General features: G+C 45.6%; 1 protein-coding gene across 1 annotated transcript in view; it reads right to left on the bottom strand.

The window, feature by feature from the left end:
- SMC1A (structural maintenance of chromosomes 1A) overlaps positions 1-15,089 on the bottom strand; it is a 37,223-nt gene that overhangs the window by 4,343 nt on the left and 17,791 nt on the right. The window contains exons 8-21 of the mRNA XM_082205786.1: positions 14,356-14,438; positions 13,941-14,148; positions 13,632-13,817; positions 13,036-13,215; positions 12,375-12,521; positions 6,086-6,223; positions 5,648-5,764; positions 3,716-3,822; positions 3,456-3,597; positions 3,177-3,322; positions 2,643-2,796; positions 2,441-2,551; positions 1,103-1,250; positions 837-991 (exon numbers count right to left, since the gene is read on the bottom strand). Of these exons, the coding sequence (XP_082061912.1) occupies positions 837-991; positions 1,103-1,250; positions 2,441-2,551; positions 2,643-2,796; positions 3,177-3,322; positions 3,456-3,597; positions 3,716-3,822; positions 5,648-5,764; positions 6,086-6,223; positions 12,375-12,521; positions 13,036-13,215; positions 13,632-13,817; positions 13,941-14,148; positions 14,356-14,438 (2,022 nt within the window). The remainder of the gene's footprint in view (positions 1-836; positions 992-1,102; positions 1,251-2,440; positions 2,552-2,642; positions 2,797-3,176; positions 3,323-3,455; positions 3,598-3,715; positions 3,823-5,647; positions 5,765-6,085; positions 6,224-12,374; positions 12,522-13,035; positions 13,216-13,631; positions 13,818-13,940; positions 14,149-14,355; positions 14,439-15,089) is intronic.

Consider the following 15,089-nt stretch of genomic DNA (forward strand, 5'->3'; position numbering starts at 1 on the left):
ATTTCAAAGCCCAACACATGAATAAATAGCATATTTTGCATATGAATAAAAAGAACAGTAGCTAGGCTGTAATCAGTCTTCTGGGGTTTAGACTGATGTTTTAGAAGACAATTCTGTTTGCAACTAGAAAGCAAATTTGCATGAACACAATTTCTATAATCTGTTGGTAGTGAACTCTCAAAATCTGATTCCCATGGTTAATGGAATTTTGATTTTCAGTTTGTAGTAAATTGGCTTCCATTTACAATAAAACAACCTTTGGTTGATCATGGGAGGAAAACACACACACACTTTATAGGGTTCATCCAATTTTAAAGACATGGCACCCATAATAATCCCTAAAATATTTGAACATTATAGTATTTGTCTGTATGTATGGTACAATTCTGTGGAGATACATAAAAAGCGCTGAATGCGGCTCTAGGTATTGAATTTGACTTCCTGAAAATCTCTGCTCTATTTAAAATTGTTTGAAAAATGAGAAAAGATAGCACAGCAAGTTGCTAGCTCCCATGGGTCAGGAGGTATGCTTTGATGTAAGTGGGTGCTGCCTGCTGAGATCTCTGAAGGCAGGGGAATAGCTTATTGCCTCTCCACATGAATAAAAAGCACAGAATAAATGATGCTAAAGAGTAAATATTAGCAGGAAGGACACTATAAAATAAGACACTGTGCAAATTTCCTCCATTTATCCAATTCATACCAGACGCAGAATTCAGCTTTGCTCAACTCAGAATTTAGGTTCCCTGGCTTTAATGTTTGTCAAAACATGGATCACACACAAGAACCGTTTATAACATTGTTGGCTGTCCATGGTAGGCCAGGGGTGTCCTCACCTGGGCACTGCTATTTCGTGACAGGGCTTTGTAGATCTCATCGATGTTGGTGGCCACTGACTCAAAGCAGGAGTTGAAGCGGTCAAAGCGCTCCTTTTTTATCTGTTCAAATGCCTGCTTGGCTTTCTTGGCACGTTTCCGGGCAGCCTCGAATTCTACCAGAGCAAAGGAAGAAGTGTGAGCACGGGTCTTCCCAGCCCTCCAACAGAAGCCCTCGGCCCAGGTCCCCAGCACTCTAAAGAGAGGTCAGGAGGGGGATCCAGTACCATCAGAGGTCTCCTGGAACTTGTCCCGCACACTCTCCAGCTTCTCCATTGCCTTCATATTAGGAGCAGCAATCCGCTGCAAAATGCTCTGCTGCTCATTCAGCTTCTGTTGCAGCTGGTTCATCTCCTGCTTGATCTCATCTTCAGCCTGGGAATCCTGTAGGCGGGAATGATGGGAGGCGGTTCAGGCAGCCAGAGACTCTAATAGTCATCATCCCCACCCCCACCCCACAAACCCAGAAATTTCCAGAGAACCCAGATGCATCTGCCTTAGTGATGCACCTATGCCACTACCCTCTCTAGCCAACCAAAGTCTGGGGTGAGAATCCTCAGGACCTTTGGGGCTAATTATATGGGAGAGAAAGGCCCTTCTAGCAAACTCTCTGCCATCACTGCTGGGGCACAGTCCAAGCAGGATCCCTTTCCCCTGCCCATTAACTCAATCTGTGGCATGGACAATTGTTATGGCATATGCAGGAGCGATCCTTGAGAGGTCAGAGTACACAATCAACTCCAGATTCCAATTTTCTGAAAGACTTCTTTAAGAACAAAAGGGTCAGGTAAAGAGAAAGTCAGGTTGCAAAGTTAAAAGATAATAAAAACATTTTTTCTAAACAGAAGTTCCAAACTTACGTTTATGAGGCACGCGGATCATCCATGGTTCAGCGGAGACAAAAGGGATGATGACATGTGGATGACAAAGAACATAGGGAAGACAGCCCCATTTTATCCCTGAAGAATCAGGGGAAGATTGACAAGTGGAGGAGAACCCTCTATAAAGCAGAATCAGGAATGTAAAGGCCTAAAGGGGTTGGGCACTGGCTGTCACCTACGTGAACCAGCCCATTCACTCAGATGCAACTTTGAAGATGCTGCTTTGAATTCCCCCATTACCAGTGCTGCCGGTGTTATTTATGTGCACCTAGAATCTGGAATTCCTTCCTGAGAGCAACTCCCCAGGCTTCCTCATTAAGGGACTTGTGGAAGTACTTTAAAGCTTTTGGTTTACGTTTTTGTAGGGATTGGGGGAAGCTAACAAATAAACAATGTTCCAGCATTTTCTTACTCATTTTTAATTTATTACTGTTCATTCTGCCTTGCAGTTCTGTTATTATGCTGGTTTTAAATGCAGCTTTTATTTTGGATTGAAGCCACCTCGTAGATCATTTGACAGAATGACAGGGCATAAATATTTTAAATAAGTAAAAGAATATATAAGTGACCTGAACACATGTACATTTTTGCTTTGTGGACTTGCCACTAGCCTGGGGACAAAAGGCCACCTCCCCCCCCCCCTCAGCTATTCCCCAGGAAGAGCAGACCCAAGGGGAAGCTCACCTTCAGGTCCTCAGAGAGGTCACTGTAGTCAATCTCAATGAGAGCTTCTCGCGCATACATGTTGGAAGTCCTCTGTGAGCTGCTGGCTGCCTCCTCCCCCTGGGAGCCACCCTGCACCCAAATCAAGACAAAAGAGAACCATCTCACTCTCCTGCTTGGGCCTCATACCCACCCTCTGCTATACGTGGGACACTCTGCTCACCTCCTCCTGACTGATATCATCCATGGTGCCTTTAGAGAGGGGCAGTTTGATGTCCTGCATCTTGCAGGCTTGCAGGAGATTGTGGCGGTCGCTGCGCTTCTGCTCCAGCTTGGTCTCAATGGCTGTCACTTCCTTCTGCAAGTGAGTCATCTCCCTGAGAGCCAAAGTCAATATTGATAATATTTGGTATAAATATTAAATTGAATCAAATAAAAAAAGAAGAGAAATATAGAGACATGTTTGCCATCAACAGCTATCAACTACAAGAGTTAAAGAGAACCTTCCTGTCCAGAGGAAGTGAACCTCCAAGGACTAGATGCTAGGGACAACCCCTAGGGGAGTTGTCCCAGAGGCTTCTGGCTGGCTGCCCCTAGAAGGAGGACACTACTGCATTTGGTCAGATCCAGCACAGGATTCACCTCCCGCCATTTTACAAACTTCCCACCTTAGAGAAAGGGGAAAGGTTATCAAGCATCCCTCCACAGCCTCCCTTCCTACATTCCCTACCCTCTGCCTCCAGAAGCCAAGACTCACTTGTTGGCCCCGCCCAGCTTCTTCCGAATCTCCTCCATCTCATGGTTCTTGTCGTTCACCTCGGATTTCTTGGCCAAGTGCTGGTTCTTCAGGTCCTGCAGCTGTGCCATGGTCTCATCAATGATCTTCATGTGCCGCTGTTCCTCCTTAAGTGGGGGGCAGAGAGAAACAGAGAGACTATGAGCTCGACCATAGACTCTACTGCCTTCTTCCCCACCTTCAAGCCACCGGTAACTGCTGGACCAAACCCTCCTAGCCACCATCGGCCCACCCTGGCACCTTCTTGAGTTTCTCTATCTCAGCTTCATCTTTCTTGACCGTCTGCTCCCACATGTGCACTTTGTCCTGATCCTCCTTCAGCTGGTTCTTCTCAAAGTCCAGCTGGATGCCCAGACGGGTCTTCTGGTTTTCAAACTCCAACCTGCAGAGGGACAGGGGTTAAATTTGGGTCTCAGATCCAAACCCATCCATGCATTCACCCGGCTTCCAAAGTCTTCAACCCGGGAGACTTCATGAGGGCACAAAGTTGGGCTGGTTACCTTTTCTTGGCAATCTCGTTCTGGCGTTTCACCTTCTCCTCCTCAAACTCCCTGATGTTCCTTACCCCAATCTCCCGGCAGAACTCCTCAAATACCTCATCTTCCACCTGGCAAGGATGGGAAGAAACTAAAGTGAGAGGAGCAGGATGAGATGGAGCAGAGTAGTTTTGAGTGGGTTTTTTAACACCAAATTTCCACTTTCAGGAAACTTTTCCCACATTGACTGGAATGCCACACAGCCTCTGTGTGATGATTCTGGGGCACACAGTCAGTCAAGGCAGCCTGTGCTGGAAAGGCTGACTGGCCTCCAATGCTAGCAGCCTGCCTTATCCTAGGTCAGACTATTTGTTCATATGAGCCCACTACTGCCTATTCTGGCTGGCTGTGGCTTCCTAGTGGCTCTGCAGGGTCTGAGAGCCTACACAGCATTTGATACCTGGTCCTTTTGACTGAAGAGACCAGAGACTGAACCTGGAACCTCCTGTAGGCAACGCATGTGGTCTACTACAGAGTTATGGCCAATCCCCACATTAGCAAACAGTGCACCCTAAAACACATCTGAACGCCACTGCCCAGTTTGTGCTTTGCAAAAGATCTGTATTGGTGGGCAGGCTAGCTTTTTGTCATCCATGAATAAGGAATCCAGATAAATTTCTAAGACCCAGAGTTTTTTATTACTAGGCATACCTGTGTTCCACTTTCTGAGTCCCTGGAACACAGCTTCAAAGCCACCAGAACAGAAGATGACTGTCCAGACCAGGTCACCTACATCACTCTTTTCCCAACACCTGCCATTGCTGTAGCCTTCTGATAACCCCCCTTTCTCAGACTTTTCTGCCCTGCCCCTTCCAGGCTAGTTCCCATTCTAGAACCTCCCTTTCAGCTAGCGCAGCCTAGTATAGGAGTAGGAGTAGTACAACAACTCATGCAACACGTTGGCAACTAATATACACACAATAATTACCAAAGTAATTATACATTCTATATCAAACTTCTAAGAAAAATACAAAACCTTGTGCAAAGCCACAGATACTTGCGAACTACCCAATCTAAGATGAACTTCTAATGTTTGATTTCAATGGATTTTTCAAATGCTTAACTCAGTCTTTTGTTGATATGTATACTGATATTCAATTTCATAGAGAATACTATTTCTTGACTTAAGCTTAAGAGACTGATTTGGGAGTGTTAACTAGTGACTACTGTAATGCACTCTACATGGAGCTCCCCTTAAAAATGGTCCGGAAGCTGCAGCTGATGTAAAATGTGGCTCTCAGCCTTTTAAGCAGGGCAGTAAGGTGAGACTCTGTCATTGGTCGTAAAAGCAACACTCACCACCTTTGAGCCAACAAGCCCATTTCAAGGTATTGCCTTATAAGTCTTGAAGTCCAAGCACTGTGCTTTAAGATATGCAGGAAGCCCCTGCTGGTGGCATCACAAATGAGTACAGCTCATGGGACAGTGACCCAAAACAGAGCATTCTCTGTGGACACCGCCTCCCTCAGATAAGGGCATTTGTCCCCCATGTTGCATTTAGGCATGAGCTGAAGATTTTTTCTTTGCTGAGGCATTTGGAAACTGGATGTTCTTTGAGATTCAGCAGCTTCTTGTGGAGATGATTTTTATATTGCTTAGATATGTAGTTGTTCAGCAGACATTATTGACCTTGTGCTCCCCAGATATTTGGGGACTACAAATCTTATCAGTACAGCCTGCAGGTGCACTATGTTGACAAAGACCGCTGCAGATACATTAGTCATTGTACAGATTTTCCTTAAGAAGTTACACAACCACCTTAGGCTCTTTTGGGATTGAGGGTAGGATAGAAATATATAGTAATAATTTATAATAAAAGTAATAGTAGTAATAATAATAAATGAAAGTAACAAGCATTAACAACAAGGTCTAGCCCTTTGTCTTGATCCATCGTACCTGGTTCATCTTCTCCTTGAGCTCCTTCATCTCACGCTCCCTCCCCTGGATGATGCGCTTGATGTCATTGATGCGGGGCCCGAAGTTGGCCAATTCACTTTCCAGCTTGGACTTTTCCTGTTGGGTATAGCATTCTATTAGGGATATAATTCAGAAGGAACTGAGGGACTGATGGTAGGAATCTCTCTCAAGCAAATTGATCATGGCAAGACTGGGGCTTCAGAGTTTATATCCAGTACAGGGGTGAACCTGCATGCCCAACCTTGGTAGTCTTTGATGGTTGCACAGGACAGCCCTCCAAATGAACACCCCCAAGCATCTTCGGCTGCACCTACTGCTGTAGCTCTAAGGCAAGAGGTAGCATCCCCTACAAAACTCAGAGAGCTACCTTGGAAGTTGGAGGCCTGAAGGATGCATGGTCCCAGCAAGCCGTCATACCTGGAGATTGAGAGCAAGATGACGGGTCTTGGTTTGCTCCAAGTCACTTTGGGAGTATTTCAGACGCATCTGCAAGCCATGGGCCTGGGACTGGACTTGGCGCAGCTCTGCCTCCTTCCGCTTGGCTTTCATTTGCTCCTGGAAATGAGAAAAGGAGATGTAGGGGGAGTGGGGTGCAAAAAGAAAAATGGAATGAGAAAACAATTTTGTTGTTATGCTGCAGCCAATGTGAAGCAGCTAAATTCCAGGAATAAATTCATAAGGCGTAAAGGAGGAGCCCCAAAGCTGTCTCAGAAAGCTGAAAACAACTCCCCGACAGGTAGCTAGACCCAGTCCCCTGAAAAGATACATTTATGCACTGCGTGAACAGTGTAATTTCAAGCAAAAACGATGGTGCCCTGTAACACAAGAAGAAGAAAAAAAGAGTTTGCTGAGGCATGTTTCTCTGTAGACAAGTGTCTATTTCATCAACTGCATCTGAAAGCTAGTTAGTATTTATTGTACCACTGCTCTTCAGTTTTGCTAAAATATACTAAGCACAGCTGCTCCTCTGGAATGTGTCCACTTCAATCATTTTGGTGAGCAAGTCTCATGATGGATACACCTGGAACCAAGTTATGCATGTGTGGCACATATACACAGAATAGCTTTTCAGCCCCAGTAAAGCTATCACTATTTGTTTGGGAAATCTTTTTTTTTTAAGTAAACTTGGCGGCGCAATGGCACCCCCTAGCTAAGGACTGAAGGAATCAATTTAAGTCAGTTATTCCCAAAAATGCCTGATGATCCCAAAAATGCTAGATGATCTGAGCAATGGGGACAGTCCACCAGCATAATTTGGAAAAACAGTAATACAAATTGTGTAACTAAGGTGTCCATTGGGGGAGTAATTGCAGACAAATCATATTAAACACACATGCTTGCGGCTTCCGGTTCCAGTTTGCCTTAATGGATGCCACTCCCACGTTAGTGGAGATCGTTAGCGAAGCATAAACAAGGATCATTTGAGGGTAACTGTCCTTGCAAACTCCCCCCAGAACCGGGGGGGGGGGGGAGAGAGCTTCACTTGCAGATCGCCTTGATACCTGCTTCTCCCTCCGGCATGGAATGCAGGAGGCAGGAGGAGCTGAGTGCCAAAGTACTTTGCTTATCAGTATAACCCTTCAACACAGCAATTAAGGTGCAAAGGTTCTTCTGTTTATTAGAGTAGAATTTGAACTAATTTACAGACACGTGCTGAGATAGATGGGACAAGATGATCACCTGCTAAAATGAAATGGCTACAAAGACATAAAGATCTGAAATAGAAAGAAAAATTTCTTTCATTGTAAACGACGGTATGGGGGGGGGGAGCCTTTACCCTTTTTATATACATCTTGTTTGCTACATAAATGATTTGGCAAACCCACCTCGATTGTTAAAAAATTAATGGAAGGCAGGAGAAGATTAAAGAAAATGGGAGTTTGTCAATGGAAGACAATGCAAAATAGAACTGTACATGAAATGGGTATGAATTTGAACCATTCGGAAGGATTTATTTTTCATTGTATCGCTGCCTTAGAGGGGTCTTTGAAGGCTTGCCAGGCTTTGGCGGGACACCAGATCGTTATTGTGAAAAGATGAAAGGAGAGAGAAACCAGAGGCTTGTCGAAGCATTGCCAGACTATCTCTATTCTTGTAACGAAATAAATATGGCATATAACAGAATTGCAATAACAGCCTTGCTTTTTGAGACAAAGGGGGAGAGAGAGACTAGAAGTGGCTGAGCGGTGCGGGTCATGAAAGACACTAAGAAGAAACAATATGGACAAAAGAAATTGATATAGACTTCCGGGTTGGCGCCATCGCCGAATGGCGGATTCCCTCCGAGCTCCGGAGGGAGTCTGCTTGACAGGGGTCGGGTTCTGCCGCGCCGGCGACGCGGGGACCCTCAAAAACCACGGGCGTGGATGCCCGTGGACCTGGTGACTCGGCGAACACCGTTAGCGCCCTCCCGACCCGTGAAGGAGCCTTTTTAAAGGCTACAGAACGGGGGATGGGGAGTGGTGCGGTGCTGTGAGTCTACTGCTTCCCCTGCCGAGCGAAGCTGCATGCCATTCATCGGAGAGCGCTGACTTCTTCCTTTGAAAATTTGGACTAAAAACCAAGAACAACAACCCGTGAGTAATTTGGAAACTGGATTAATTTTTTTCCCTTTTTTGTGGATTCGGCACGAGCGGGGGAGGTGCAAAGAGGAAGTCCATTTCCCCCCCATTGTAAACATTTTAAAGCAAGGATTTGACAACTAAGGTCGAGAGAAGAGTCTTTTTTTCCTTTTTGGATAAAAGTTATTAATTCCACGGATTTAAAAGTATAAGTTACGGTGCTGGAGGATAAGAGCTTATTTTCTGATCAAGTGCCACCCTTCCTGGGACCGGGAGTGATCCGCGAGAGGAGCCTGCTGAGGAGATACAGAAGATTTTGACAGCTGTCAAATTAGCTGTCAAAGTCGGAAAAAATAGAAAGCTTTGGTTTAGCCGGTTATATTGTTACAAGTTGTTGAAAATAAAGAAGGACTGAAACAAATTAACTTGACTTTTGGACTGGAAGTGAAAGGAATACTAAATAACCAGAATCCCTCTAGAGGGGGTTCAGGGACATTACAAGAATGGAAATAGGTCGGAAAATACTGGCTGACTTGGATGAGGTTGTTTTTCTCATGGGAAAGCTGCGAAAGATGTACGAGCAAGGTCATGTTTTGTCTACAAGTGCTACAAATTTGAAGTCAACAGCAAATATATCTATCGAGTTGGAAAAGGACTTGACGTACAAAACCCAGGCAGCTGGACAAGAAAAGAAACTAGAGACTGAGGAGGAGGAAGAGATATACGCTGAACAGGAGGAGCAGAAAGGAGGGGCTGAAATGTTACAGAAGGCAAATGAGAGCCGGAGGCCTGCCAAGATGGATATAAAAGAAAATAAGGATTGGAAGAGGAAAACTTGGTTTGAACTTAGAAATGAGGAATGGAAAGATCCTCTTTTGTGGGGATCTGAAGATCTAGGGACTATTAATTTGATCAAGGTGGAAGCTGGAGCTTTTGGGATATTTGGATTTAAGAAACAGGACTTGAGCTCCACCTTTAAACAAGGAGGCCTGGCTGGAAGGAACATGGATATTATAGAGAGAGTGCCCCTTCGAGACTGGGTGTTAAATACAAGGGACTTTCAAAGAAGCCGGCAGAAAGGGACTGAGAGAGATTTAAGGGCCTCGGACGTGAGGTTGCCAGGCTAATAATAGATGGACTAATGGACTATGGTTTGGGGATTGAAACCGGGGGAGGGTGGGGTTTGGAAATCAAAAGGGGGCTTGATCTTCTTTATTCTGTGTTTAATTCTGTGTTGCTATTAGTATAAGAATGGGGAATTCGTGGAAGGGAAATAGGGTCGACCTTAGAAAAAGTTTTTCATAAATGATTGAGGTACATAAGTTAAAAGTTGATATATAAATTGAACTAGACTGGTGACTGGGGGCGGCCGCCGAGACCATATAATACCGGTCTTGAAAGACCTACATTGGCTCCCAGTACGTTTCCGAGCACAATTCAAAGTGTTGGTGCTGACCTTTAAAGCCCTAAACGGCCTCGGTCCAGTCCACCCCCATCATTCTGCCCGGACGCTGAGTTCCAGCGCCGAGGGCCTTCTGGCGGTTCCCTCATTGCGAGAAGCAAAGCTACAGGGAACCAGGCAGAGGGCCTTCTCGGTAGTGGCGCCCGCCCTGTGGAACGCCCTTCCAGCAGATGTCAAAGCGATAAACAACTACCTGACATTCAGAAGGCATCTTAAGGCAGCCCTGTTCAGGGAAGTTTTTAACGTGTGATATTTTACTGTATTTTTGGTTTCTATGGAAGCCGCCCAGAGTGGCTGGGGAGGCCCAGCCAGATGGGCGGGGTATAAATAAATTATTATTATTATTATTATTATTATTATTATTAAAACAAACTTCATGCACAGGGACTATTAGGGATAACAGAACTTTTCTTGCAGGAATATAAATCAGTAAATGTTTTAATACGAATACTAAATGTTTTAATACAAATGTTAAAAACATTGTAGCTGTGGGTAAGGAATTGTGATTAAGATTGAATGGAATTGGATTAAACAAACCTTCGGAAGCAGAATGAAAACAAAAATGCCGTACCCTGAAATCTAGCACGCAGGAGTAAAAACAATATGTTTATGTAATTGGCTGTTTAATTATATTTGAATTGGAATTGTGAATTGGCACTGATACAATGTGGCATATATTAGATTTTTTGTAATTTAAAATTAATAAAAATTATTTAACTGAACACACACAATTGCGAAGAGCTAGTGGCCCAGTTTGCGTGCAATGCTAAAACGTAGTTTCATGTTATGTAGATGAGTTACAGCTCAAGTGCTTCCACCTCTCCTACTCCAGTACGGCCAAACGGAGAATGGAAGCTTCCATTTTTGTTTTAGATTAACCATAGTTTGTACCATTACTTTGAACTCCTAAACTGCAGTTAATCTTAACTTTGTAAATTGGTTTTGAAATTGGCTTGTTTCCACTTGGTTGGATGAGACTAACCATAATTTCCCCAGATTTGGACGTCAAGATAAGCAGCGGTTAATGTAAAAGAAGCAAAAGCTTCTGAACTCCTTGCAGTCATAATGGGGGCGGCAGCAGGGAGAGCATGTGAGTCTGATGCTCACTGTGACTTGTCCTTGTAATGCTAAAGGTTATATCACATGCAAATGCAGCCAGTGATGCACATGCAGTATAATCCTAAGCCTGTTTTCACCGAAGTCCCCAGTGGGACTTACTTTTTAGGAAGGGTATTGAGGAAGACGCGGGGGACGCGGGTGGCGCTGTGGGCTAAAGCCTCAGCACCTAGGGCTTGCCGATCGAAAGGTCGGCGGTTCGAATCCCCGCGGCGGGGTGCGCTCCCGCTGCTCGGTCCCAGCGCCTGCCAACCTAGCAGTTCGAAAGCACCCCCGGGTGCAAGTAGATAAATAGGTACCGCTTACCAGCGGGAAGGTAAACGGCGTTCCGTGTGCGGCTCTGGCTCGCCAGAGCAGCGTTGTCACGCTGGCCACGTGACCCGGAAGTGTCTCCGGACAGCGCTGGCCCCCGGCCAATACATGTGAGATGGGCGCACAAACCCCAGAGTCTGGCAAGACTGGCCCGTTTGGGCAAGGGTACCTTTACCTTTATTGAGGAAGACAGCCTAAGAGGTGGTAATCATCAGCCTGCGTTGCACCACTTCAAACTACAACTGGGAATTTATACAACTGAATACTTTTACAGACAGAAAACAACCTTCCATAGCCTAGACTTCACTTTTATGTGCTAGGTTAAAAATTCAGGGAGCCATTTTTGTAGAGAGGAACATTCAATCATTTTTAATTCCTGTCTGAAAGTCTCTTTCCAAACCATAAACTCTTGTCAGGCTCTGAGAGAAAGTAAGGAACAAGGAAGTACTCACTGCCTTGACTGTCACTTCTCCCAGTCTTGAAAATTACTGCTTTTAAAGTGCTCAGTGGTTTGATGTATCTCCATGAAAAGTTAACAAGTATTTTAACCGGAATTTTAGCTTACACTGTATACTTTAACTGTTGATTTTATTTGTACTTTGATTTTCTTGAAACTTGATTTTAACTTTGCTTTTTGCTGACAATTTTAATATGTATTTTGTATTCTTTGTAAACAGCTAAGAGGTCTTATTTACAATTAAGTGGTATATAAATCCTGTTAAAAATATAAACAAGTTAAATACTGCCAGATTATCCACATTTGGGGAGAGGCATTCATGGAAAGCCAGTAAATCCGACAAAACCAGAAACAAGAAAGAGCTTTAGGAAGAAGGATTTCTGGTGAGCAACATAAGGAAAGCTTGTGTTAAGCACAACCCCTTCAGCCAAAATGACGCCTCTTGTCTTGTTCTCCTCAATATCCCACTCTTGCCTGGCAAAACACCCCATTACTTCTCTCACCTTGTTCTTCCATCAATCTGCTCAATCTCTATCTGAACTGCTATGAGTTCTGATGGAGACCAAATCCCTGAGATTGCATAGGCACCCTGTAATTATGTGTGTAGGACTGTAGTGTCCCCTTTTTTTGGTGTTGTGCTCCCTATCCCTGTTAGACCCCCTGAGCATCCCAAATGAGCCCTGGAGCATTTTTAGCTTGGGACCTTCAATGATGCCCCAAATTCTTCTCAGTCAACATTTCTCTATTGATGCTATCATGAGCTTGTAGCAGAACTTGGCAACTAAAAGCCATTCCAACCTTTAGCTCCTCTGTCAGCCTCTCTTTCTTCTCTTTCAGCTTGTCCACAGCCTTTTCATCCCAGCGCCTGGCCTTGGCTTTCAGGTCACTGGCACCTCCTGAGATCACCCCAGACTTCTGGAAGAGGGTCCCATCCAGGGCTACAGTCTGGAAAAGGATGAAGAAGGGAACACAGCAAGTCATGCCAAGAAGCAGCAGCCACCTCAGGTCTTGGCTATCAGTCACCCACAGCTAGTGATGGCTACAGTAACAATATGCTACAGTACACAATATGCAGAAGGAAGCAGCACTTTTTGAGTTACAGCAAAGACAGGGCCAAGGGTGTTCTGCAGTTCTGTGCAAACACCAAACTGGGAACTGAGTGCACAATTTAGCATCCTGAAAAATCTCATCTTTAAATTTTCATTAAAAGTGTCTAGCCCTCCTGGCTGTAAAGACCAGAGGAAGCTTTTCATTAAAGCTGGGGCTCTGGTGTCCTTTTAGAAAAAGCAGAAACCAAATAAAGGAAATACCAGCACATTTTCTTAGTCTGTAATACATCTATGCAGTGAACAGAAATTCAAGGTTCCTTGCTGTAGAATCTTGACTGGGACTGTATTTGTAGTTCTGGAGGAGGCTGAGAGGCAAGAAACTTAAGAGTGGCTTGCAAGATTTCTCAGACCTTGTGACGCTGGTGCCCTCCAAAGGCAATGCGACGGGCATCCTCCACATTGTCACACACAAGGGCATTCCCGCAAGCGTACTGCAGGGCTTTCTTGATGTGAGGCGGCTCGTAGCGAATCACGTCAATCACCAACTTGGCTCCCTTCAGCTCCCGGAGCTTCTCGTCTGTCGGTTTCACCTGCAATATATAGGCGTTTTGGCTCAGGGGTAAGGCAGAGATGCAAAGTGACAAGCTTATGTCAGTCTGCAGATCACTCAAAGTTACTCCAGCCGCTGAAGTGGAGGCAGTCCATTCCCATCACCTTTATAACTTTACATGTATACATTTGTTTTAAAAGCAGCTTATCGTTGAAGCGAGGTGGCTACATGGGAAGGAGCAAAAGGGGGAAAACTGAGTCCCTTGGGCAGGAGCTCTGTGCAAATCCTACCTCAGAATCAGTCTGAGGGAGCTACCTATAGAAAGTGTTGGGAGCTGAACAGGTGGCGGGGTAGGGAAAAAGATACCACCTGATCATCGGCAGGCTAGCACAAACATGGAGATTTATCTATCTCTGTAGTAATCCACCACCATGCCTAGGCCTTGTTAGGCCTCACCTCAAGGTAGTCAAGGGGCAGAAAGGTCTCAGGCTCTCCTCGCTGCTCCTTAATGTACTGGATACAGTCCCGGCCAGTCTTCTCTGAATCAACGATGATGGCATCCATGTTCTTGCCCAGGACCTTGGTGACAGCGATCTGGTATTTCTTCTGGGTCGGCTGGCAGAGGTCAATTAGGCGCCCGTACTGTGGGAAACAAGGAAATGGAATGAGGCAAGGAGGGGCCGTGGCCTCCAATTCTACCCCACCCACCCTCTGCCTTATACGCTCGGCTCTGCCTTGAGCTTGCTATTGTTCTTCTACACTTACCACAGAGCCAGGGTAGAGGCGCTTGATGCTTTCCATGATCTCAGCCTTGCGCTGCTGCCGGCTGTTCTCCTGCCGGTCAATGCGAGCATCCCCCAGCTGCTCCATCACCTGGTTCAGCTCCTTGTTAATCTCATCGATCCGGCGCTTGGCCAGCTCTACCTCCTCCGTCAGCTCCCCCTCCAGCTTCTTTTGCTCCTCCAAGGACTGCCTAAAGAATGAGCAGTAAGAACTCCCTGATCACTCCATGCCTGCATCAGGCTTGGTTGCACTGTGCTGGGAGGGACTAATATGATGACTTGTAGAGTGGGCCTCCTAAGCAATCCCAAAACAGAGCCCAACTTCCTTATCCTTTCCCCACCAGAGTCTGCCTAAGGCACACATCCCCAATATTATGTGGCCCCTTCCTTGCCCTTACTTGCTAGTAGCAATATACTCCTCCAGCTTCTCAATACGTTTTTGGTTTTCTTCAATCTCCCGCAATTTCTGCTTTATCTTGGCCTACAAAACAAAATGAATAAGCCAAATGTGAGCAAGCACCAGTGGAGCTTAGCTCAAAGCCAGGGCCCTCTTCAACCAATGCCAAAGACCAGGCTTTGACCCCCTTGAATGAGAACCACCTTAACAAGCAACATTACCAACTGACAAGGTCACTTAATCTATTGGTCTTACATGATCAAGGTGTCTCCCCTGCCAGGTAAGTATCTTACTTCCGGGGTGGCGCCATCGGTAATGGCGGACTCCCTCTGATCCGGAGGGACCAGCTCTATGGGAATCGGGTCTGTTCCGCTGCGGCGAAGCGGGGACCCTTGAAAACATCACAGGCGGGTGAAGCCTGTGACCGTGGGACTTGGCGGGCACCTTTTGCGCCCCCCAACTTGCAAAGGAGCCCGATTACGGGTTCCGGAGCGGAGCGGGGAAGCAGCGTGGTGCTGTGAGTCAACTGCTTCTTCCGTGGAGCAAAGCCGCACAGCCGTTACCGGAGAGCGCTGCCTTTTTCCTGTGACAATTTGGCTACAAAACAACTATCCGTGAGTAGGCTAATTTGGGAAACAAAGGAACAAAGAAGTAATTTGATACCGAAGCGGAGAGGCATAAACAGGAAGTCTGCCTTCCGTTCTTTGTAAATAGAGTAAAGCAATGAACTTGTAA

This window comes from Podarcis vaucheri, assembly GCF_965113315.1.
Source record: "Podarcis vaucheri genome assembly, chromosome: 17".
Lineage (NCBI taxonomy): Eukaryota > Metazoa > Chordata > Lepidosauria > Squamata > Lacertidae > Podarcis > Podarcis vaucheri.